The following is a 19,251-nucleotide window of genomic DNA, read 5'->3' on the forward strand; positions in this document are numbered from 1 at the left end:
GTGTGTGTGTGTGTGTGTGTGTGTGTGTGTACAGAAAAGAAGCCACTGAACACTCATCAATGCCACCTCACACAGATACTTAGTCACTATCAGACATGCCCAGTATATAATGCACACTCCAGATATTTAGTCACTATCAGACATGCCCAGTATATAATGCACACTCCAGTTATACACTAAGCTCAGCCTTCACCATGAATCTGCACATGCATACTGGGGTCTGATGTATGTTTGGCTGTATGAACTATACACACACACACACACACACACACACTACTAAACATGCTTGTATACCTTATAATCACTCTCCAGTACACGCACATTAGTGTACAAGGAAATGTTCTCTCCTGACAGCCTCTGATTCACCAAGAGATAAATGCTCACGTATACAAAGAAACAGCTCTGCAGACACTGGCGGACACAGCAATAACAACAACTCACGTACTAAACCTTCCAGTGCTCTGACAGCTTCTACTCATAAATGCACCGACACACCCAAGTTGCCCCCACTGCTGGAAGTCTTTCTGAAATCCGAAGGGAAAAAGAAGGCCAGCTGCTAGCCAGCGCACGTGACCGGGAAGGAAGGCGCTCCCGCCCATGACGGGATGGGAAAACTATGCCTGGGGCCGGCATCTCAAGCTGCTGCAAGCAGGACTGAGCACTACCAGAGCAGCAACGTCGGATGGCCCTGGACGTGGCGCGCGCGGGGCACAGAGGGTGAGTGTCGTACCCCTCAGGACAGAGAATGGGGTGGACCTGGAGAAACCTTGGATGCTGTAGGCGCAAGAGCTCACCCTGGGATGGGGACGGAGATCTGGATGGGCCTCTCTCCACCTCTGCCTTAGACATTACAGCCCAAATTCAAACATTTCTAAGGAGCTTGCCACGTGCCAGGCTCTGACTGGTGGCTCACGGGTTAAGAAGGAAAAGTGCCCCGTGGTTTACTGAGAACCTGTTTGGTACCAAGCCCTCGGGCCCTGAACTTGTACGGTGTGCTTTCGTTTCCATGACAACGACTTATCTATCTTCAAAGGAACTGACTCAGTCACTTTAAGGACAGGCTCAGGCCTGCGCAGATGGCAAAGGTACTTAACTGTCCGGATTGGATGTTTGGGTTCACAGAGTTAACATCAATTGGGCCCCATTATCCCATTTGCTCTGGACAATTCCTTAAATACATTAAAATGGGGAGGAGGGTGGAGCAGATTGTGCGCATAAAGATACAGTAAATGTCAATCGGAAAACTACATCAAGTTCTTCACAATTCTCGCCTCTCTGCCTCCTTCATCAATCGACTTGTCTCTAGCCTTGTCTTTTGTTAGAGCCAGGATCTCCTACAGTCCATGTAGTCTGAACTCAGTATGTAACTGAGGATGACAATTGACTCCTGCTCCTCCTGCCCCTGCCAATGGAGTGGCAGGATTCCCCATGTGTGTCACCACCTCAGCTTTATTCAGTGCCAGGGATCAAACCCAGGGCTTTGTGCATGCTGGCCAAGCCCTCTCCCAGCAGAGCCATACCCCAAACACCCATGCCTTACTTGTATCTATATATTACCACCGCCCTCTGATCTACCCTAGGATCCTCAACGCTCAGCCCCACTATCACAGTGGCTGATGGTGGTCTCCCAGCCCACTTAGTCCCTCCTGTAACACCCAAAGGCCTTCGTACATCTCAGTGTGCTACTTCTCTGCCGTGACCATAAAACTGGTCTGCAACATTCCAGAGGTCCTTCCCATAAATGACCATCTGCCAGAGACTGTCCGCAGTAGACCAGCGTCATTAATAATGACAACGGCATTTAGCATCATTAAAAACCTCTCTTCTCGCTGTTTTATTTCTGCTCTCCCATCTGCGTGGGATTATTTGGTATCTGGTTGCTACATGCATTCCTCAGCTTGCCACCAACAACTAACTCAGCCCCTCCACACGTCTGTCCAGATAGCGCCTCTGTCCCTCTCTCCAATCTAACGAGCAAGCCTCATTCGAGCATGCGATGCCTTCCCAGATCCCCCAAGACATTTCTGTGTGTATGTGCTTTGCGTGTGTGCGTCTGTGTGTCTGTATCTAGATGTATCTGTGTCTGTGTGTCTGTGTTTCTTTATGTCTCTGCGTACGGATGTATCTGTGTCTGTGTATGTATGTGTCTCTGTGTGTGTCTGCATGTGTGTGTATATCTATGCATGTTTCTTTGTGTGTGTGTGTGTGTGTGTGTGTGTGTGTGTGATGTGTTTATAAAAAGATAAAGAGAGGATATGTCCCAGGTTTCCCCACCAATGTTGTGTTAAAAGAATAAACAGAGGGGGGATTATGTTCTAAGGATAAAGAGAGAGGGGATATGTTCTAAGGAGGTCGGGAGAAAGGGGGTGCCTCAGCTGGCCCATGCTGAGACACCCCTTCCCCCTGAGGGACCAGCCATATGACAGTATAGTATAGAATAGAGTTTATTCAGGGCATGGGGGAGGGAGTTAAGAGGGTAGTAGGGCAGAGAGAGAGAGAGAGAGAGAGAGAGAGAGAGAGAGAGAGAGAGAGAGAAGAGGAATAGAGGCCAGTCATGAGCACATGGAGAGAAGGGGAGAGGGGAGTGGGGAGAGAAGGAACAAAAGGGGAAAGAAGGAAAGAGGGAGCAAGAGGGGGCAAGAGCAAGAGAGTGAGGAGGGGGCAGGCAGCCCCTTTTATAGTGTCAGGCATGCCCGGCTGTTGCCAGGTAACTGAGGGCGGAGCCTAGACAGAATGCTAACAATATGTGTGTGTATCTGTGTTTGTGTGTATGTTTTCTGTATGTGTGTTTATGCATATTCTGCTTGAGTGTCCTGTGTGTGTATGTATGTATCTGTGTCTGAGTGTGTTTTCTATGTGTATGCATGTGTTTCTCTGGGTGTGTGTGTGCTAATGAGGGCACATGCACTTCAGTCATGTAGAGGTCAGAGCACAATCTCAGATGTTGTTCCTTAGGCTGTCCAATGCCATCATCCCCAGTCTGGGTCTCTCACAGGCCTGGAGCTCACCAAATAGGCAAGACTGGTTTGTCAGGGAGTTCCAGAGATTTGCCTGTCTCTACTTCTGCAGAGATGAAATTACAGGCATGTTTTACCAGGCTGAGTTCTGGGGATCAAACTCAGGTCCTCATACTTGCACGTGTTGTTCCGCAGCCCAGGAAGTAACTTTGTCGTTGCGTTTGTTCTTGTCTAGTCCTGGCCCTGCTGTCTGCGCACTCTTTCCCATAATCTCGCACTGGTGTTCCCCTTCACTTGGAGGTAGCAGACTGATACTCATCCTTCTCCAATGCTTTCCTGCCCATCAGAGCCCTGCAAACTGCATTAACTTCCATGAGAGGAACCCCGCACGAATGGAATTGCCTAGTTAATCCCCTTCTATTCTAGGTCCAGTGTTGGAAGCAATTCTATGCCAAACCCTTTCTAAAGCCAAAGATCCTTCTGTGGATTTGTCCTCTTCCAGCTTCTTTCTCTGCACACGTGCCCAGTCCTGGCGGCACTAACCTGCTCGAGACCCTCCTGCTAGCAAAGGGGCTAAGATGGAGGACCATGAGTTCTGGGCCTGGTTTCCTGGATATGCTTGGCACGAGAAAACCATTTTACATTTTTCTGGGCTCTGTTTTGTCTTCTGCAAAATGGAGAAGCCAATATCAGCCTCTTGGACTGTTGGGAGCAATTCAAGGCCTACAGGATGCCAGGTCCCCAGAAAAGCTAAATATTTCCTTTTTCTGCCTGTTTCTCTCTGCGTGAACACACGCCTGATGACCATAGCCATTCCGCAGCGCGCACACAGAGGACACAGAACAACTTTAAAAGTTGGGCCTTGCTCTCTACCTTACTTGAGGCTCAGTCCCAAGTTTACTCCTATCTGTCCTGTGAATTTCCAAGGAGTCCTGTGTCTCCGCTTCTCGTCTTACCATAGGAGCCCTGGGATTGCCTACACACTCCAGTCTCCAGCTTTACATGGGGTCTGGGGATTTGAACCGAGGCCTTCACACCTGCACAGCAAATGCTTCACTCACTGGGTCATCTCCCCAGCCCCTAGAAAATTTTATTTGAACACAAAAAATGACCTTAAAAAAAAAAGGAAAAAGCCACAGACATTAAAAGTACAGTGTAAAGCCAACTCCAGTGGCATAAACCTCTAATCTCTGCACCTGGGACACAGAGGCTGAAAGGTCAGAAGTTCGAGAGCTTTCCCAGTTACAGCGTGAGGTCCAGGCCAGCCTAAGATGCATGAAACACTGTCAATAAAGCAAACAGTAGAGATGTGGGGGCTGGGCATGTTGGGAAGCAAATTCAGGAGGATTGCCAACAAGTTCCAGGCCAGCCTGCTCTATGTACATAGTCAATTCAGACCAGCCAGGGCTGTAGGCACAGGGAGACCCTGTCTCAAACAAACAAAAAAGTACAGCATAATCTGAGGTGCACATAAGGCAACTGATTAGCAAGCAGCCAGTGGATCACTTTTTGTGTGTATGTGTGTGTTCATGTGTGTATGTGTGTATATGTAGACATTGGAAACCAGAAATCAACATTGGGTGCCTTTATTGTGCCCAAGTCTTTTGGTGTGTGTGTGAGTATGTGCGTTTTGGTTTTTTGGTTGGGGAATTTGTTGTTGTTGTTGTTGTTGTTGTTGTTTGTTTGTTTGTTTTTCATTTTTTGTTCTTTGGGGGTTTTGTTTTGTTGGGGTTTTTTTTGAGACACGGACTCTCATTGACCCTGGAATTGACACTTTGCTAGACTGACAGGCCACTGAGCTTCTGGAAAACACCTGTATCCACTCCCCCAGCACTGAGGTAACAGCTGCCCAGCACCACACCCGGCTTTTATGGATGCTGGGGGATCTAACCTCAGATCTACACCCCTTTGCAGTAAAGCACTTCACCCACCAAGCCATCTCCCCAGCCTCCAGTTGATGTCTCTTGCTGAGATGGAATTCCCTCAGGGACAAAGTTGGTTTTGGTGGCCTTTCGGCCTCTATCAGCCAGTTCTTGCACTGTGTCATCTTAGAGAAAGGGATCAGTAGGCTTGATGCTTACAACAGTCTTTAGAGTATGGCGTGTCTGGAGAGTAAGTATCTGTGTTTTTGTATGAATATGTACCATTGCATGCTGTGCCCATGGAGCCCAGAGGAGGGAGTTAGAGCCACCGAAATGGTAACTACAGAGGGCTGCGATGAGGGTGCTGCCAACCTGAGTTCAATTCCCAGAACACTCACGGCAGAAGGAAAGAACATACTCCTGTGAGTTGTCCACTAACCTCCACATGCACTCTGTGATATGCTTTGGCATGTGCAATCACACACACGAACATACACACATGCAATCAATCAGTCAATGTGCACTAATAATGTGAGTTACAAGTGTGAGAAACTTCCTAGGGTTCCAGAGTTTGTGTTAGTCAAGTATTGTAAAATGTGGGGCTGGAGAGAGGGCTCAGCAGTTAAGGGCACTGAGTGCTCTTCCCAGGCTCACTTCCCAGCACATACATAATGGATCACACTTTCTCCAATTCCATCATTCTCTTCTGGTTCCCATGGGGACCAGACATACGAGTGAAATAAAACACCCATACACGTAAAATAAAAGTACATTTAAAAAACACTTTTTAAAGACGGTGAATTGTCACACTAATATTTCTTTTGAAGATTGAATGCTCGAATGAGATACCTTGACTTAAATAACATTGAAAATAATTCCACCTGCTTCTTCTTACTTTTTAATGTGACCATGAGATAATTTTAAATGACATATGACTTGTGCCCTTTTCCTACTGGACATTGCTGCCCAATTATTCTCCCCAACCATGACAGCCAGTTTGCCATGCCAAGGCTAACACCCTAGAGACACAAAGACAAGAGAACAAACACCCTCACATCTCTCCCCTTCTCCTCATCCCTCTCAAACACTGCATCCTTTTTCATTGACTTCCTTGGTCCTCCACGTGACATGATAGCCGCAGGTTCATTAGAACTCGATGGTCTCCCATTTCAGTTACCAGGAGCCTGGCTCTACCTCCTGGACCCATGTAGCCAGTTCTCCAGGGGAGGCTCAGAGACCTATAGCAGCCTGGACCAGAACATTAGCCTACACCGCCCACCATGTTGAATGTTATGTGTGTTGGCTTTGAAGAACCAGAGATATAAATAGCAGACAATAGAATCCTTCTGCATCAATCCGAAGACTGACTTCTGCATGCCTTCAGAAGTGCCTGCTGAGACAAGCCCAACCAGGTCCTAGCTCCTGAGAACTCTCATTAGGTCATAATTTATCCATGGACCTCTGGTTTTAGGCAGAGCCAAGACTGGGGAGGGAGAAAAGGAAAGACGAGCTTTAAGTATTTCTCAGAAAGAAGACCACATGCCCTTCAACTCTCTGTATTCACCTTTGAGTCCCCTGCCTCTCTCCTCTGGGCACAGCAGTTTCCGAGTGGCCCCAAACTTGAGATTCCAGGAAAAAAAGAAGGATGTCCTGAGAGCTCTGTATGGAGCTGCAGCCAGTCCCTCTCCTCCAGGCCACCTCAGCACTGAGAGACACTAGGGAGGGCTGCTTCTAATTTGCTTCCTGGAATTGGTGAGGGCAGAGTGTTTTCCATTAGGGCATTCTCCCATCAAAGCAGATTTTCCAACAGTCTTCATCCATCTGCAAGCAAGCTCTCTTTAACCCCAGCCACCCGCCTCATCCCCTTTAAATCCACACACAGGAAGGACTACCCAGAGGCCCTCTTCCACTGAGGGTGAGGCAAGGCAAGGCATCACCCCGGGGTCTCCTGTGGAGGTGGGGACTGGAAGGCTCACCTCAGCTGCTGATTTGCACTCTCAGTAGCCAAGTGTGACTTCATGAACAAATCAACATCTTGTTGGTATTTCGTGGCTCAGGAATGACCATTGCATTCAAGGTCACTTCGGTTGTGTTGAACATGCACTATGTAGGCCATTGTGCTATGTTCCGGTGTTTACAGAAAGGGACAGGCAGGGGCCCTACCTCCTCGGATCTCCGAGCAGGAAGAGACAGAGATGACTCAACATGGTTGCCCAAGATCATTATGGGTCAGTTACTCTTAGACTTGGGCTGTGGGGGGCAGTGACCGCCCCCCAAGGAGATGAGACTGGAGCTGAGGCTTCAAGGAAGAGGACAGCAGCTGAGAGGGCTTCTGGGGAGGAGATCACAATTTGGAGGCAGGTGGCCAACTGTAGTGTTGAGTGTGTCAGCCTCTAGTCCAGAGGTTTGGGGGCATAAGCTCATTCTTGTCATAGATTCTGTGAGTTAAAAGTAGCATTGTGTCCACGAATAGTTAAGCAAATGAGTGACGGGTTTTCCCAGGGCTTTTAACCACTGAGGATCACAAAGGTTTATTTGGATCTTCAAAGGGGAGCTTGGTCAGCACCTGGGCCCTACAGCCTCACTCAAGGCCCAGACAAGCATTCCTGGCATTTGTACTTGTAGACCACATTCTAGATAAATACAAGAAAGGCCAGGGTCCCTGCCCCTGCCCCTTCTCTTGTCACAGTTTTGGCAGAAAGCCCTCAAAAATGAGTCGGAGGCTATGTCCTATGAAGGGTGGAGGAAGAAGGCTCTTGTCGTACAGTGGACTCCAAGGTGGAGCATTGGGACCTCAGAGTTTTCCTGGAACATGCGCGTCCACGAATCACTAGTTTCTTTCCTGAGAGGCTAGAAGCCCAGGACTGGACGGATTAAAACCAGACTTCAGAATGCATCCAAGTTTAACACCTCATGATTCCATTTCTGGGATTTAACTACCGGGTTTTTTTTTCCCCCTTTAGCAAGAAGACTTGATGAAGCCTCTCTTCCCAACCCATACCCAGAAAGAACGATTTAGATGACAGTTTTTAGAAAGGTAAGAGGGGGCAGGTAATGGTTAACTTTTTGCGATTTATTTTTTTTTTTTTTTTTTTTTCCGGGGCTGGGGACCGAACCCAGGACCTTGCGCTTCCTAGGCAAGCGCTCTACCACTGAGCCAAATCCCCAACCCCAATGGTTAACTTTTTATTCAACCAATTAAACCTCTCTTTGTGGAACATTTGCTGTATGTGAGGTATTCTGCAAACGCAGCCTCAGAGACAGGGACAGAAAGGCAGACTGAGCAATCCAAAGGCACGTCTCTGTCTGGGCCATGTAAGAAAAGCTGACCAAAGAAAGAAAAGTCGATTAAATCAGGGGTTTCTATGCCTGCTAGTATTTAGACTCCCTTTTCTCTCCCCTACAGACTCTCTGGTCTCAACCAATTGTAAAGCAACTATTTATCTTTTTTTTAAAGATGTGTGTGTGTGTGTGTGTGTGTGTGTGTGTGTGTGTGTGTGTGTGTGTGTAAGCACACACGCTTATGAGTACCCTTGTATACCAGATGATGGTGTTACAGATGGTTGTAAGCTGTCCTGTATAGATGCTGGGGATTGAACCCAGGTCCTTTGGAAAAGCAGAAGGTACTGTAACCAGAGTCGTCTCTCCAGCCCCAAAGCAGCTAGTTCTTAGGTACCTGCTTGAAAGTTTGTTAACCAGGTGGCCAGCTGAGGTCCTGTGCTGACAGGATTTAGGCATGAGAGCAATGATACAGCAAACAAACAAAAAAGATGGTTGTATGAGCCAGGGAAGGAGAATTGCCCAAAAGAAGGGGTCAAGGAATACCTGGAAGAAGGTTGAAAGCTGAGCCAGGGGTGGGGTGGGTGGGTGGGTACAGTGTGCATGGTAGAGGCCATGTAGCTCTCCAATAGCCAAAGGAAGAGGGGAGCAGAGGCTGGGGTGAGGCTAAGGCCAGGTCATTTAGGGCCATTTGGGCCCTGTTAGGAGTTCCTGTGCTTGTGGCCCACAGCCAGAAGCTACTGGACCAGCTTGAAGAATGAGGTGGCTGATGGATGGATTTAAACTCTGGCCAGGGCGTGTGGAAGAGGTTGGGAGTTGTGGAGTAAGCACAGAAAGGGAGGCTGTTGAAAGTCCAAGTGAGGAATGAATCATGGGGTGGGGTAGGCTTTGAAAACTGGACCCCTGATCTCTTGACTAGGATCCTTATTGAGTATCATGAACACTCCAGAGGGGTTTGTGGTGGCCCAGAGCCCTGGAGACTTCTGTCTGTTGAAGTAGGAAACATTTTATTGTTTTGTTCTCTGTCTCTGTCTCTGTCTCTGTCTCTCTCTCTGTCTCTGTCTCTGTCTCTCTCTCTCTCTCTCTCTCTCTGTGTGTGTGTGTGTGTGTGTGTGTGTGTGTGTGTGTGTGTGTGATATTTTATTTTATATGCATTGGTGTTCTGCCTGCATGGTATTTCTGTGTGAGGGTGTCAGACCCACTGGAACCGGACTTGTGAGCCACCATATGGGTGCTGAGAATTGATCCTGGGACCTCTGGAAGAGCAGCCAGTACTCTTAACTGCTGAGCCACCTCTCCAGCCCCCCCTTTGTTGTGTGTTTTTGAGACTGGCTGGCCTTGAACTTGCTATACAGCTGAGGATGACTTTGAACTCCTGACTCTTCTGAGTCCACCTGAGTCCTGTGATTACAGGTGTGCACCTCCACAGCCCCCAGAGGACAAGAGATTTTTCTCAAGTGTCTGATTACCAAAGTAAACGTCACCTTGACATTTTCAAAGTCACGTGGGATGCACGTGTATAAAACTGTAAACTAAAGTACATCTCAAAGAATGTTATGTGCGGCTTTGGCATGTGCTTCATGGTCTCTTCTATAATCTGGGATGTTTGGAAGGAAAACACGTAAACACCGCCGACAGCCTGGAAAGCATTCGTGTATTGGGGCAGCCAAGGACCTGTTCAAATATAACTCATGCTGCTAACATGAACAAATTGCCCCTCTGGGTATGTAGGAGGAAGGTGCAGACGGGAAATAGGTCATGAGGGGTAAGTGTGGTCTCCAGGCATGGCTGGCCATGGGTCCACCCTGCTCCCTGTTGCTGTGACAGTAGATAAACCACTTCACCTCTTAAAACCTGTTTCTTCCTTTAAAAACTTCCTTTCACCTTCGTAGGTTTACTGTACCCTCCCAAGAGCACAATGAAGGTTGAGAGTTTCATACAGACCCTGGATCATTGGGGGTGCTTAATAATGTCAGTTTGTCTCTGCCTCTGTTGTTGACGCACTCCCCAAATTAGCTCTATGTTTATGTAAAAGCCTGTGAGAGAGTTACCCACCTAAATGGGCTGGGGTCTTGCTCCCACCCCTTCCCCAGGCTCCTCTCCAGGGCCATCATGTGGGTGGTGCTGTGAGCATAGGGCTCAAGGGGGAGCTATTTAGAGTCTTGTTTTCCTTGGAGGTGCCTGGGAAGCGAGGCGGAGACTCTTCTCTGCCTTCAGCTCTGGAAGCAAATCCAGTCCCCTGCTTTTCTTTCCAAAGCTATTCCTGGCTCCAGCTGCAAGGAATGCCTCTGGGGCTGCAAGAACCTTCAGGCTCCAGCTTCAGAGAAAAAAAGAAAAAGAAAACATCTCCCTGTGTGTCCCAGAGCAGCCCACCCCTTAGGCTCTGGGGCCTGCTCCAGCCAGCTGTCACTGAGAGGCCACTGACCCCTCTCTGTCTAGAGAAGACGAGGCTGGAGAGAGCAAGAGAGAGCCCTCTGAGACCTTGTGGCTATACTTTGGTGTAGAATAGAGGGGAACACTGTGGTAGATTAGCTCTCTCCCTGCTGTGACTTAAGCTGTTCTCTGCTTTCACATCTACTTGTAAAAGTCACCCCACCTCTTTCCTCCCTCCCTCCCTCCCTCCCTCCCTCTCTTGCTAATATGGAATGTTTATAGGTCACAGATTTCCAGATCATTTCTAAACTGCTTGGAAAATTAACTTTCATTCTTAAGACCCCCCCCCTCTCCCCTCCAGGTGTGCTTTACCTCCTAAATGGGCTAGAGGATGTTGCTCAATGGCAAAGCACTTATTTAGCATGCTTGAGACCCAGGGTTCAATCCCCAACTCAGAAAGAAAAAAAAAAAAATCCAGATGACACCAGCCCACTTCCCACACCTCTCATCTCATTGAGCCAGAAGAGGAAAAGGCGCAAGGGGCCTGAGGGGTGGCTGGGCCAGTTTTCCAGAAGCATCTGTCTGGTGCAATACTAACATACATTATGCTGAGGAAGCCTGACACGAGAAATATGAAGTATGGCCACCTATGTTTGCTTCCCCTGTTCCTTTATAAACAAATACCAGTCAGAGACCCGAGCTCGAATCTAGCCTGGGAAACTAAGTCGTCTCAAAAGGAAAAGAAAGGCGTTGGGGATGCAGCTTTAGTGGTAGAGCGCTTGTCTGGTGTGGGTGAAGCCCTGGCTTCAGTCCCCAGTACTGAAAAAAAGATCCCTGACCTGAGGTGGACCAAGAGAGCTGAGGAGGGGCCAGCTCGTTCCAAGGGGAACAGCAAAGACAGCTCAAAAGCCTGGGCACTTGTCAGCTTTAAGACCAAAGCAGAACGGGAAGCAAAGGGGCTGGGGGAGGGGCGTGAAGGACTCAGGGAGAACCCTGAGCTTCAAAGTTTGAGCCACGTCTCCATCCGGCCTCCAGCTTACACACCACCCATGAACCCTTACCAGGACTCTAATAATGCCGGCAAAGGCTGTGTGGGAACCATGAAGACAGCCGTTCTTCATACTCGCAATGCTAAGGAAAGCTAGAGACGGAACAGCTCAGCTCCAGAGCCGCGTGGGTCCAAATTGGGACTCAGATAGCCATCCACCCCAGCCCCACATCTGAACGCAGATTATCCAGCCCTCCCCCTGAGCTACTGGTGCATAAATGTAAGGTTTGGGACTTACAAAGCTTTTTGCATTCTAACAAGCCCCCTCCCGATCTAATGATAGACTCTCATTAGAAACGACTGCTCACTTCTAGCCTTTTGCTGTTTTTGAGTTGGAAAACTAGGAATCAGAGAGGAAAAGGGGCTAGCTTGAGGTCACAACGCAAATTGCCACTGAGAGCCATCCATACAGCAATAAGTTATGGCTTCTATGTTTGTTCTCCTTCCCAGCTTCCTCCTCATGACCAAGCACCTGAGACCGTCTGGTGACAGGTCTTAAATAAGCCCCTGATGTCTGCTCTTAGCCTCAGTTTGTGTATCTGCACATAGACGGTGGGGAGGAGAGGATCTCCCAGTGTGCACCCACACTGATGCTCAAGCCTTAAGGATGGTCCAGTCTGGAGCAGGAGGGGGCAATCTTTGGAGCTGTGTGACTTGGTTCTAACCCCAGCCTACCATCTGCTAGCTATGTGAATTAGCCATTCTCATCACCTAGCCTTTCTGTGCCTCTTTTCCCCCACTTGTGCTTATTCTATAAGGTTGCTGTATTGTGAGATAGAGTGTGTATTGACAGCTCTGGGCCCTGAGAGTGGGCCTGGGCACCAGAAGCATTCAGAGAGAAGTTCTTACCATAACTTTCTAGCATGGTGGCTGCACCCTTATGTGGGATCACCAACTCTCAGTCGCTGAATCCTCATCTCCCACACTTACAACCCCAAGTCCCTATCCGAAGTAGCCTAGCTGGACATCGACACCTGTAAAGTGTGTCTGCCCTTGTAACTTTCATTTTGCATATTTCACCGAAGCCACGGGTCATTTCTCTCATCCACAGTTCCTCTCACTCTTCAGGCACTAGAGCTGTGGAGGTTAGAGTGCAAATTCCTCCTGCATATCAGATGCTTGGATGAATGACAGCCTAACGGTGAAGGGCTTGCTGTCAGGATTCCTGCAAAAATATATCTGGGCACAGGATCCAAGTATGCCCACCAATCCAAGTATGCCCTTAAGACACGATGACACTGTCTACATCAGCAGTTCTCAACCTTCCTAACGCCACGACCCGTTAATACAACTCCTCATGTTGTGGTGACCCTCAACCAAAAAATTCTTTTCATTGCTACTTTGTAACTGTAACTTTGCTACTATTACAAATCAGAATGTGAATGCCTGTGATTTGCCATGGTCTGAGGTTGTAAGACCCCGACCATCAGTCAGTGGTACTTACTTCGAGAAGACCCCGAGTGAGACACGGGAACACTGATTGATGCAAAAGCAAGAGGTTTATTTTCTGGTGCGTCAGGATCAACCCTCAATCAGTCCCTCAAGGCAAGTGACTAGAAGGCAACCCTGAATGGCTATTACAAGCAGTTTTTATACTTTTTAGGGGCACAGGTTACCTCAGCAAGGTTACAGTTCAAACTTATTGGCTAAGCATATTGACCTTTAAATCTATTGGCTAGCAAGCATCAGTCAGTACATTCTGAGAATTTTCTACTCAAGAATGTTCCTGTGAGTGGAGAATGGAACCTGGCCTAGCCTTGACCTGAGGCAGGTGGGTATAAGGCTGGCGAAAGCCCCTAAGGGTCCTTCAAGGTGACCCCTGTGAAAGGGTCATGTGACTCCCAAAGAGGTGGTGGCCCAGAGGTTGAGAACCACTGGTTTGGATGGATGTCTGTGGTAGAGGAAAGTAAGGTAGATAGAAATGCAATTGTATCCATGCCTTCTCCTTCTCCTCCCCCTCATCCCTCTCCTCCTCCCTCCTGATGCCTTACTGGTCAGTAGTGTGTCAGCATCATGTCCACTCTTACCTGCTCTTTTGTCACCCACAGGTGACCACCATGATCTCCTGGATGCTCTTGGCCTGTGCCCTTCCGTGTGCTGCTGACCCAATGCTTGGTGCCTTTGCTCGCAGGGACTTGCAGAAGGGTGGTCCTCAACTGGTGTGCAGCCTGCCTGGTCCCCAAGGCCCACCTGGCCCTCCAGGAGCACCAGGATCCTCAGGAATGGTGGGAAGAATGGGTTTTCCTGGTAAAGATGGCCAAGACGGCCAGGACGGAGACCGAGGGGAGAGTGGAGAAGAAGGTAAGAGACCTGTACCTGGCCTCTTATCCCACCCAGGGTCAATAGCATCTGTCATGAAGGGCGCTTTAGAACTCCCAAAACCAGCTAGCACCCATCACTATCTTTTTTATAACTAATTGGAAGAGAACAGATGAAGACTATCGATCTGCCGAGTTTTTAAATCGTTAAATGATGAGTTGGGGCTAGCCTGTGAGCTGTGATTCAAAGCACCAGGTTTGCAGCTGACATCAGCCCAATTAACAGACCCAAGTGAGATTTCTTGACTCACGAAACCATGAAGACTAAGAGCAGGGATTCAGAAATGGCTTGGCCCAGGGTTTAGTTCTTTTTGCTGAGGCTCTGCCTCTCCCTGTATGTTGCCTTTATCCCCCTAAAAGCTGATACATTCAAATCTCCATTCCTACAGCTTCGCCTACATCCATTTTTTTACCTTTCTTCAGGGAGATGTGGGGCCACCATTTGCCAAGGTTGTATCCTAGGCCACCCCTGGATGTTTTTGAGTGGGTGGTGGAAACACTTAGTCATTGTATTTGACAGTTCCACAGGGACCCACACACAGTCTACCTGATCCAAAAAGAAATTGGGCAGACACAGAACAGACTAGATACTGCCTTTAGGTTCCTTCCACTTAAACCTTCCAACCTTCCCTCTATCTGTGACCTTTCACCCCTTCTCTTTAGGATATCAGCATCCTCAAATGTACATCTGAAGTGTAGAGAAACTACAGCACTTTTTGTTTTGTTTTGTTTTGTTTTTAGAATTTTATTTAATGTATATGAGTACACCATTGCTGTCTTCAAATACACCAGAAGAGAGCATCAGATCCTATTACAGATGGTTGTGAGCCACCATATGGTTGTTGGGAATTGAACTCAGGACCTCTGGAAGAACAATCAGTGCTCTTTAACCACTGAGCCATCTCTCCAGCCCCAGTTTTTTGTTCTTAATGTTAGGGATTAAACCTGGGACCTTAGGCAGGTTCAGTACACACTCCACCCTTTCAGCCCCATGCTAGCTTTTACTTACATAGCATTTTGACATTGACAAGGCATTTTGAGTGAGTTGTTCAGTGGATTATCAATACCATCCTGGAACAAATGCCCTTATTATTCCAAGTCTCGAATGAGAACAGTAAGAGTGAGGGTGGCAAGGTTCGGAGGAATTTGTCAAAGCTGCAAGAGCTTAAACTCTAAGGACAACCTTGGATATTAATTTTGACAAGTGTCTTAACCTCCCCTAACCACAGCATCCTCATAACCACAGCAGTGATATCAAATCTCACTGTATTCTGATACAGTGTATCAGAATATCTCACCGGAGGTCCTGAAGTCAGTGTTACAATGTTACTCAGCCCTAACCTGACTTACTGAGCTTAGACTCCAAACCCACCCTGTTTCCTATCACACAAACCCAACCGCTCCAAATGTACCTCTTCCTGGAGAAGCCCTCTGACATCATTGGAAATGCTTGGATCCCAGGAGGTCCTGCGGGGTGCTAGGCACTGGATGTCACTATCTCACATTCTTTGACCCAGTGACATATTGGTCAAGCAGGGCCTGCCAGAGCCTTCCTGGAGATTTATTTGCCTGTGGATCCTGTGGGAAATGGTCTCTGGGTCAACCGCTTTCCTTGATCAGGAGCAAGAAGGGAACAACAGGTCTGGGATTCTTTGAGTCATCTCTCCTGCCAGAGGCCAAGTGACCACTAAAGAGGGCAGTGTGGAGGTAGAAATGGAGCAGCTTGAGGTGTGACCCGATTAATTCCAGGTGGAGAGCTCCACATCCTGGTCTGAGAGAGAGACTGGTCCTGGAGTGAGCTCTTGAAACCTCAACGCCCATCCCTAGTCACACACCTCCTCCAACAATCCTCAGTCTATGGGGGCCATTCTCATTCAAACCACCACATCCCACTGTGTGGCCCCCCCGTAGGTTTGGAGTCATATCATAATACAAAATGTATTCAGTCCGACTTCAACAGTCCCCATAAAAGTCCAAACTCTCAAAGCCATCTCTTGTAACCTTGCAACCCCTGTAACCCCTGTAAACTCAAAATTAAAAAGCATCCCACATACTTCCAACATACAACAACACACAGAATATACACTCCCATTCCAAAAGGGAGGACAAGAAGGTTAGTGTTTGAGTTCTGAAGAGCACTTTGGTAAAGAGACAGAGAGATGCAGGCTTTGGAGTTTGTTCCACTGGTTTTCAGTCTTGGCTTTGGTCCAGTATTTCCTCATTAATCTTGTTGTCCTTCTTTTTGTTTTCCTGAGACGTGCTGGCCTCGAACTCACTATGAGGCCAAGATGATCTTGAGCTCCTGATTCCCCACACCTCTGACCCCAAACACACACACACACACACACACACACACACACACAGAGAGAGAGAGAGAGAGAGAGAGAGAGAGAGAGAGAGAGAGAGAGAGAGAGAGAGAGAGAGAGAGAGTCCTAGGACAGCATTAGGATTACCGGAGTTTATCCCCAGGTTCAGTTTGATACAGTGATAGGGACTGAACCCAGGAGTTCACACGTGTGCTAAGGAAGCACCCTACCAACTGACCTACATCCCCAGCCCAGTGAATTAGCCCTCTGCTCTGATTCCCAGGGCTTCTAAAAGCATCATTGCCCTGGTCTTCCTGAAAAGACCAAGAGGAGAAGTACCTCGGCTAGGTTACCAGCACCTTTCCCGTGCTCCCCAGCCTTCTCGTTCCCTCCACCCAAGGGCTCTGTCAGATTCTTACCCGTCCCTTATAAAACCAGCTATTTTATGTTCCAGGTCCACCTGGCAGGACAGGCAACCGAGGAAAACAAGGACCAAAGGGCAAAGCTGGGGCCATTGGGAGAGCGGGTCCTCGAGGACCCAAGGGGGTCAGTGGTACCCCCGGGAAACATGGTATACCGGGCAAGAAGGGACCTAAGGGCAAGAAAGGGGAACCTGGGCTCCCAGGCCCCTGTAGCTGCGGCAGTAGCCGAGCCAAGTCGGCCTTTTCGGTGGCGGTAACCAAGAGCTACCCACGCGAGCGATTGCCCATCAAGTTTGACAAGATTCTGATGAATGAGGGAGGCCACTACAATGCATCCAGTGGCAAGTTCGTCTGCAGCGTGCCAGGGATCTATTACTTTACCTATGACATTACGCTGGCCAACAAACACCTGGCCATCGGCCTAGTGCACAATGGCCAGTACCGCATTCGGACTTTTGATGCCAACACCGGCAACCACGACGTGGCCTCGGGCTCCACCATCCTGGCTCTCAAGGAGGGTGATGAAGTCTGGCTACAGATTTTCTACTCGGAGCAGAATGGACTCTTCTACGACCCTTATTGGACCGACAGCCTGTTCACCGGCTTTCTCATCTACGCTGATCAAGGAGACCCCAACGAGGTATAGACAAGCTGGGGTTGAGCCTCCAGGCAGGGACTAAGATTCCGCAAGGGTGCTGATAGAAGAGGATCTCTGAACTGAGGCTGGGGACTGGCAGTCTTGGGAGCTTTTATTCCCAGGAAGGCCTCCTCTGTTGCTGCTTTAAAAAAAAATCATTAAATCCAAGCTTTTGATTATCTGTTTATCTGTCCACTCACTAATCTTAGTATCTGTTGAGTAACAGGCACTAGGCTATACTCTGTAAGATACATATATCAGTGCCAAGACAGAGTGTCTGTCCTTCTGGGAAATACAATTCACAAATGAAGAACAAATTATATAACTGGGCACAGGGAAGTAGATGAAATATTTATTTAATACAGAGTTCATCTCTTAAGTCTACTTGCATACAGACATACATTTTAAGTGGAAAACATGGATTTTTACTTACATGTGTACCCTGTATCACTGCAGGGGGGGTGGGGAAACAACTACCATTCTCCCCACCCCCACCTCTCCCCCCCATCCCCCATCCCCATCCCCCACCCACCACACCATCACCATCTCCCACAACTCTCTGGGACTCGTTCAAGCCAGGACAGCTACTCCTCTGCTTACATTAAGACTATGTTTGAAACTCAGTAAGTTTTAGTTAAAGATATATTCAAAAGTGAGAGTCAGGCCCTGGCTACACAGCACGTGGAAGACAGTCGTTCACCCTGGCGGGTTACCTACTGTCGCCATTGCAAAGGCCAACGTCCTACATGTAGACAGCAAGGGGAAAGGTCAAAATTCCACACACCGTCATAAAGTCAAAAGTTCATAGGTCAAAGAATTGTACATCAGAACCCATGAGGGCACAGAGAAGCTGGGGCACTGAGGCAGGATACAGTGCAACAGGAGAACATGAAAATAATGTTCTTCCAGCAAAACAGCCTGGCTGCAGGTACAGATGCCCTCTCTACCCAGGGGAGAGCCGGGTGCACTTGAGGAGCTGACTGGGGCCAGAAGAATTGGGAGGTTAAGAAGAAGAGACACGTGAGGCTGGAAGGTCACGCACAACCTCGCGGGTCATAGTCACATTCCTTCTGATTAGAAAGCTGGTTTAGAAAAAAAGAAAAAAGAAAGAAAGAAAGGTATTTTAGCTTCTGCCTGTGACTCCAGCATTCTGACGAACTGAGGCAGGAGGTTTGCATTGAGTTCAAAGCCAGTCTGGGCTAAAGGTGAAACTGTCTCAAAAAAAAAAAAAAGTATTAAACTATCAGTACACAGAAGGATATGGGGACAAGCCTGGGCCTTCTTAGAGCATAAGCGCAGTTCATCAAGGACCCGGGGCTTTTATTATTATTTTATTATTATTTGTTGGCCCACTGCTCAGTCGGTGGTGAAGAGCAGGATTCCCCTGCATGCCTGATGACAGGAATGAATAGCGCTGAGGTAAGTCTACCCTGTCCAGGTTTTTTCAGAATTCAGGGCTGAAGAAGCCCCCATGCAAGAGTGCTGTGAGCCCACGAGCAATTCCTGGAGGTTAGCAGCTTGTGCTCACTGCCCCCTGGTGGATACTCACGGGACTACAGGTAGGTCCTCGAACGTGTGGGCCCGGTGCTAATAAAATTAGGTTTATTTAGTCATCCTCGCTGAGTCTGCCACAAATGGAATAGGGTAGGTAAGTGTCTAGAAACCAGACAGGACTCTGTGGCCCAAACAAATCAACATGTGGGCAGGTTTTCTGCCCAGGGTCCCCAGAAGGGTCAGCCTCTGAGAAGGAGTACCTTTTTTTTTTTTTTTTTTTTTTTGGTTTTTTTTGAGCTGGGGATCGAACCAGGGCCTTGCGCTTCCTAGGCAAGCGCTCTACCACTGAGCTAAATCCCCAACCCCAGTACCTTTTTTTTGTAAAGTGTTTTCCTTTCCTTTCTGTAAAAAAAAAAAAAAAAAAAAAAAAAAAATTAACCAGGCATCACGATGGGTGCCTTTAATTCCAGCACTCAAGAGGCAGAGGCAGGTGAAAATTTGTGAGTTGGAGGGTAGCCTGATCTACATAACAAATTCCTAGCCAGCTAGGGCTAC

General features: G+C 48.2%; 1 protein-coding gene across 1 annotated transcript; it reads left to right on the forward strand.

Moving 5' to 3' along the window:
- Positions 1–589: 589 nt before the first annotated feature.
- On the forward strand, positions 590–17,372 carry C1qtnf2 (C1q and TNF related 2). The gene is made up of 4 exons (XM_032912483.1): positions 590–717; positions 7,783–7,856; positions 13,568–13,820; positions 16,598–17,372. Exons 2-4 carry the CDS (start codon positions 7,839–7,841, stop codon positions 17,209–17,211), a joined length of 885 nt encoding a protein of 294 aa, XP_032768374.1. The 5' UTR covers positions 590–717; positions 7,783–7,838; the 3' UTR covers positions 17,212–17,372.
- The last annotated feature ends 1,879 nt before the right edge of the window (positions 17,373–19,251 follow it).

The sequence above is a fragment of the Rattus rattus genome, chromosome 9, assembly GCF_011064425.1.
Source record: "Rattus rattus isolate New Zealand chromosome 9, Rrattus_CSIRO_v1, whole genome shotgun sequence".
In the NCBI taxonomy this organism is placed as follows: domain Eukaryota; kingdom Metazoa; phylum Chordata; class Mammalia; order Rodentia; family Muridae; genus Rattus; species Rattus rattus.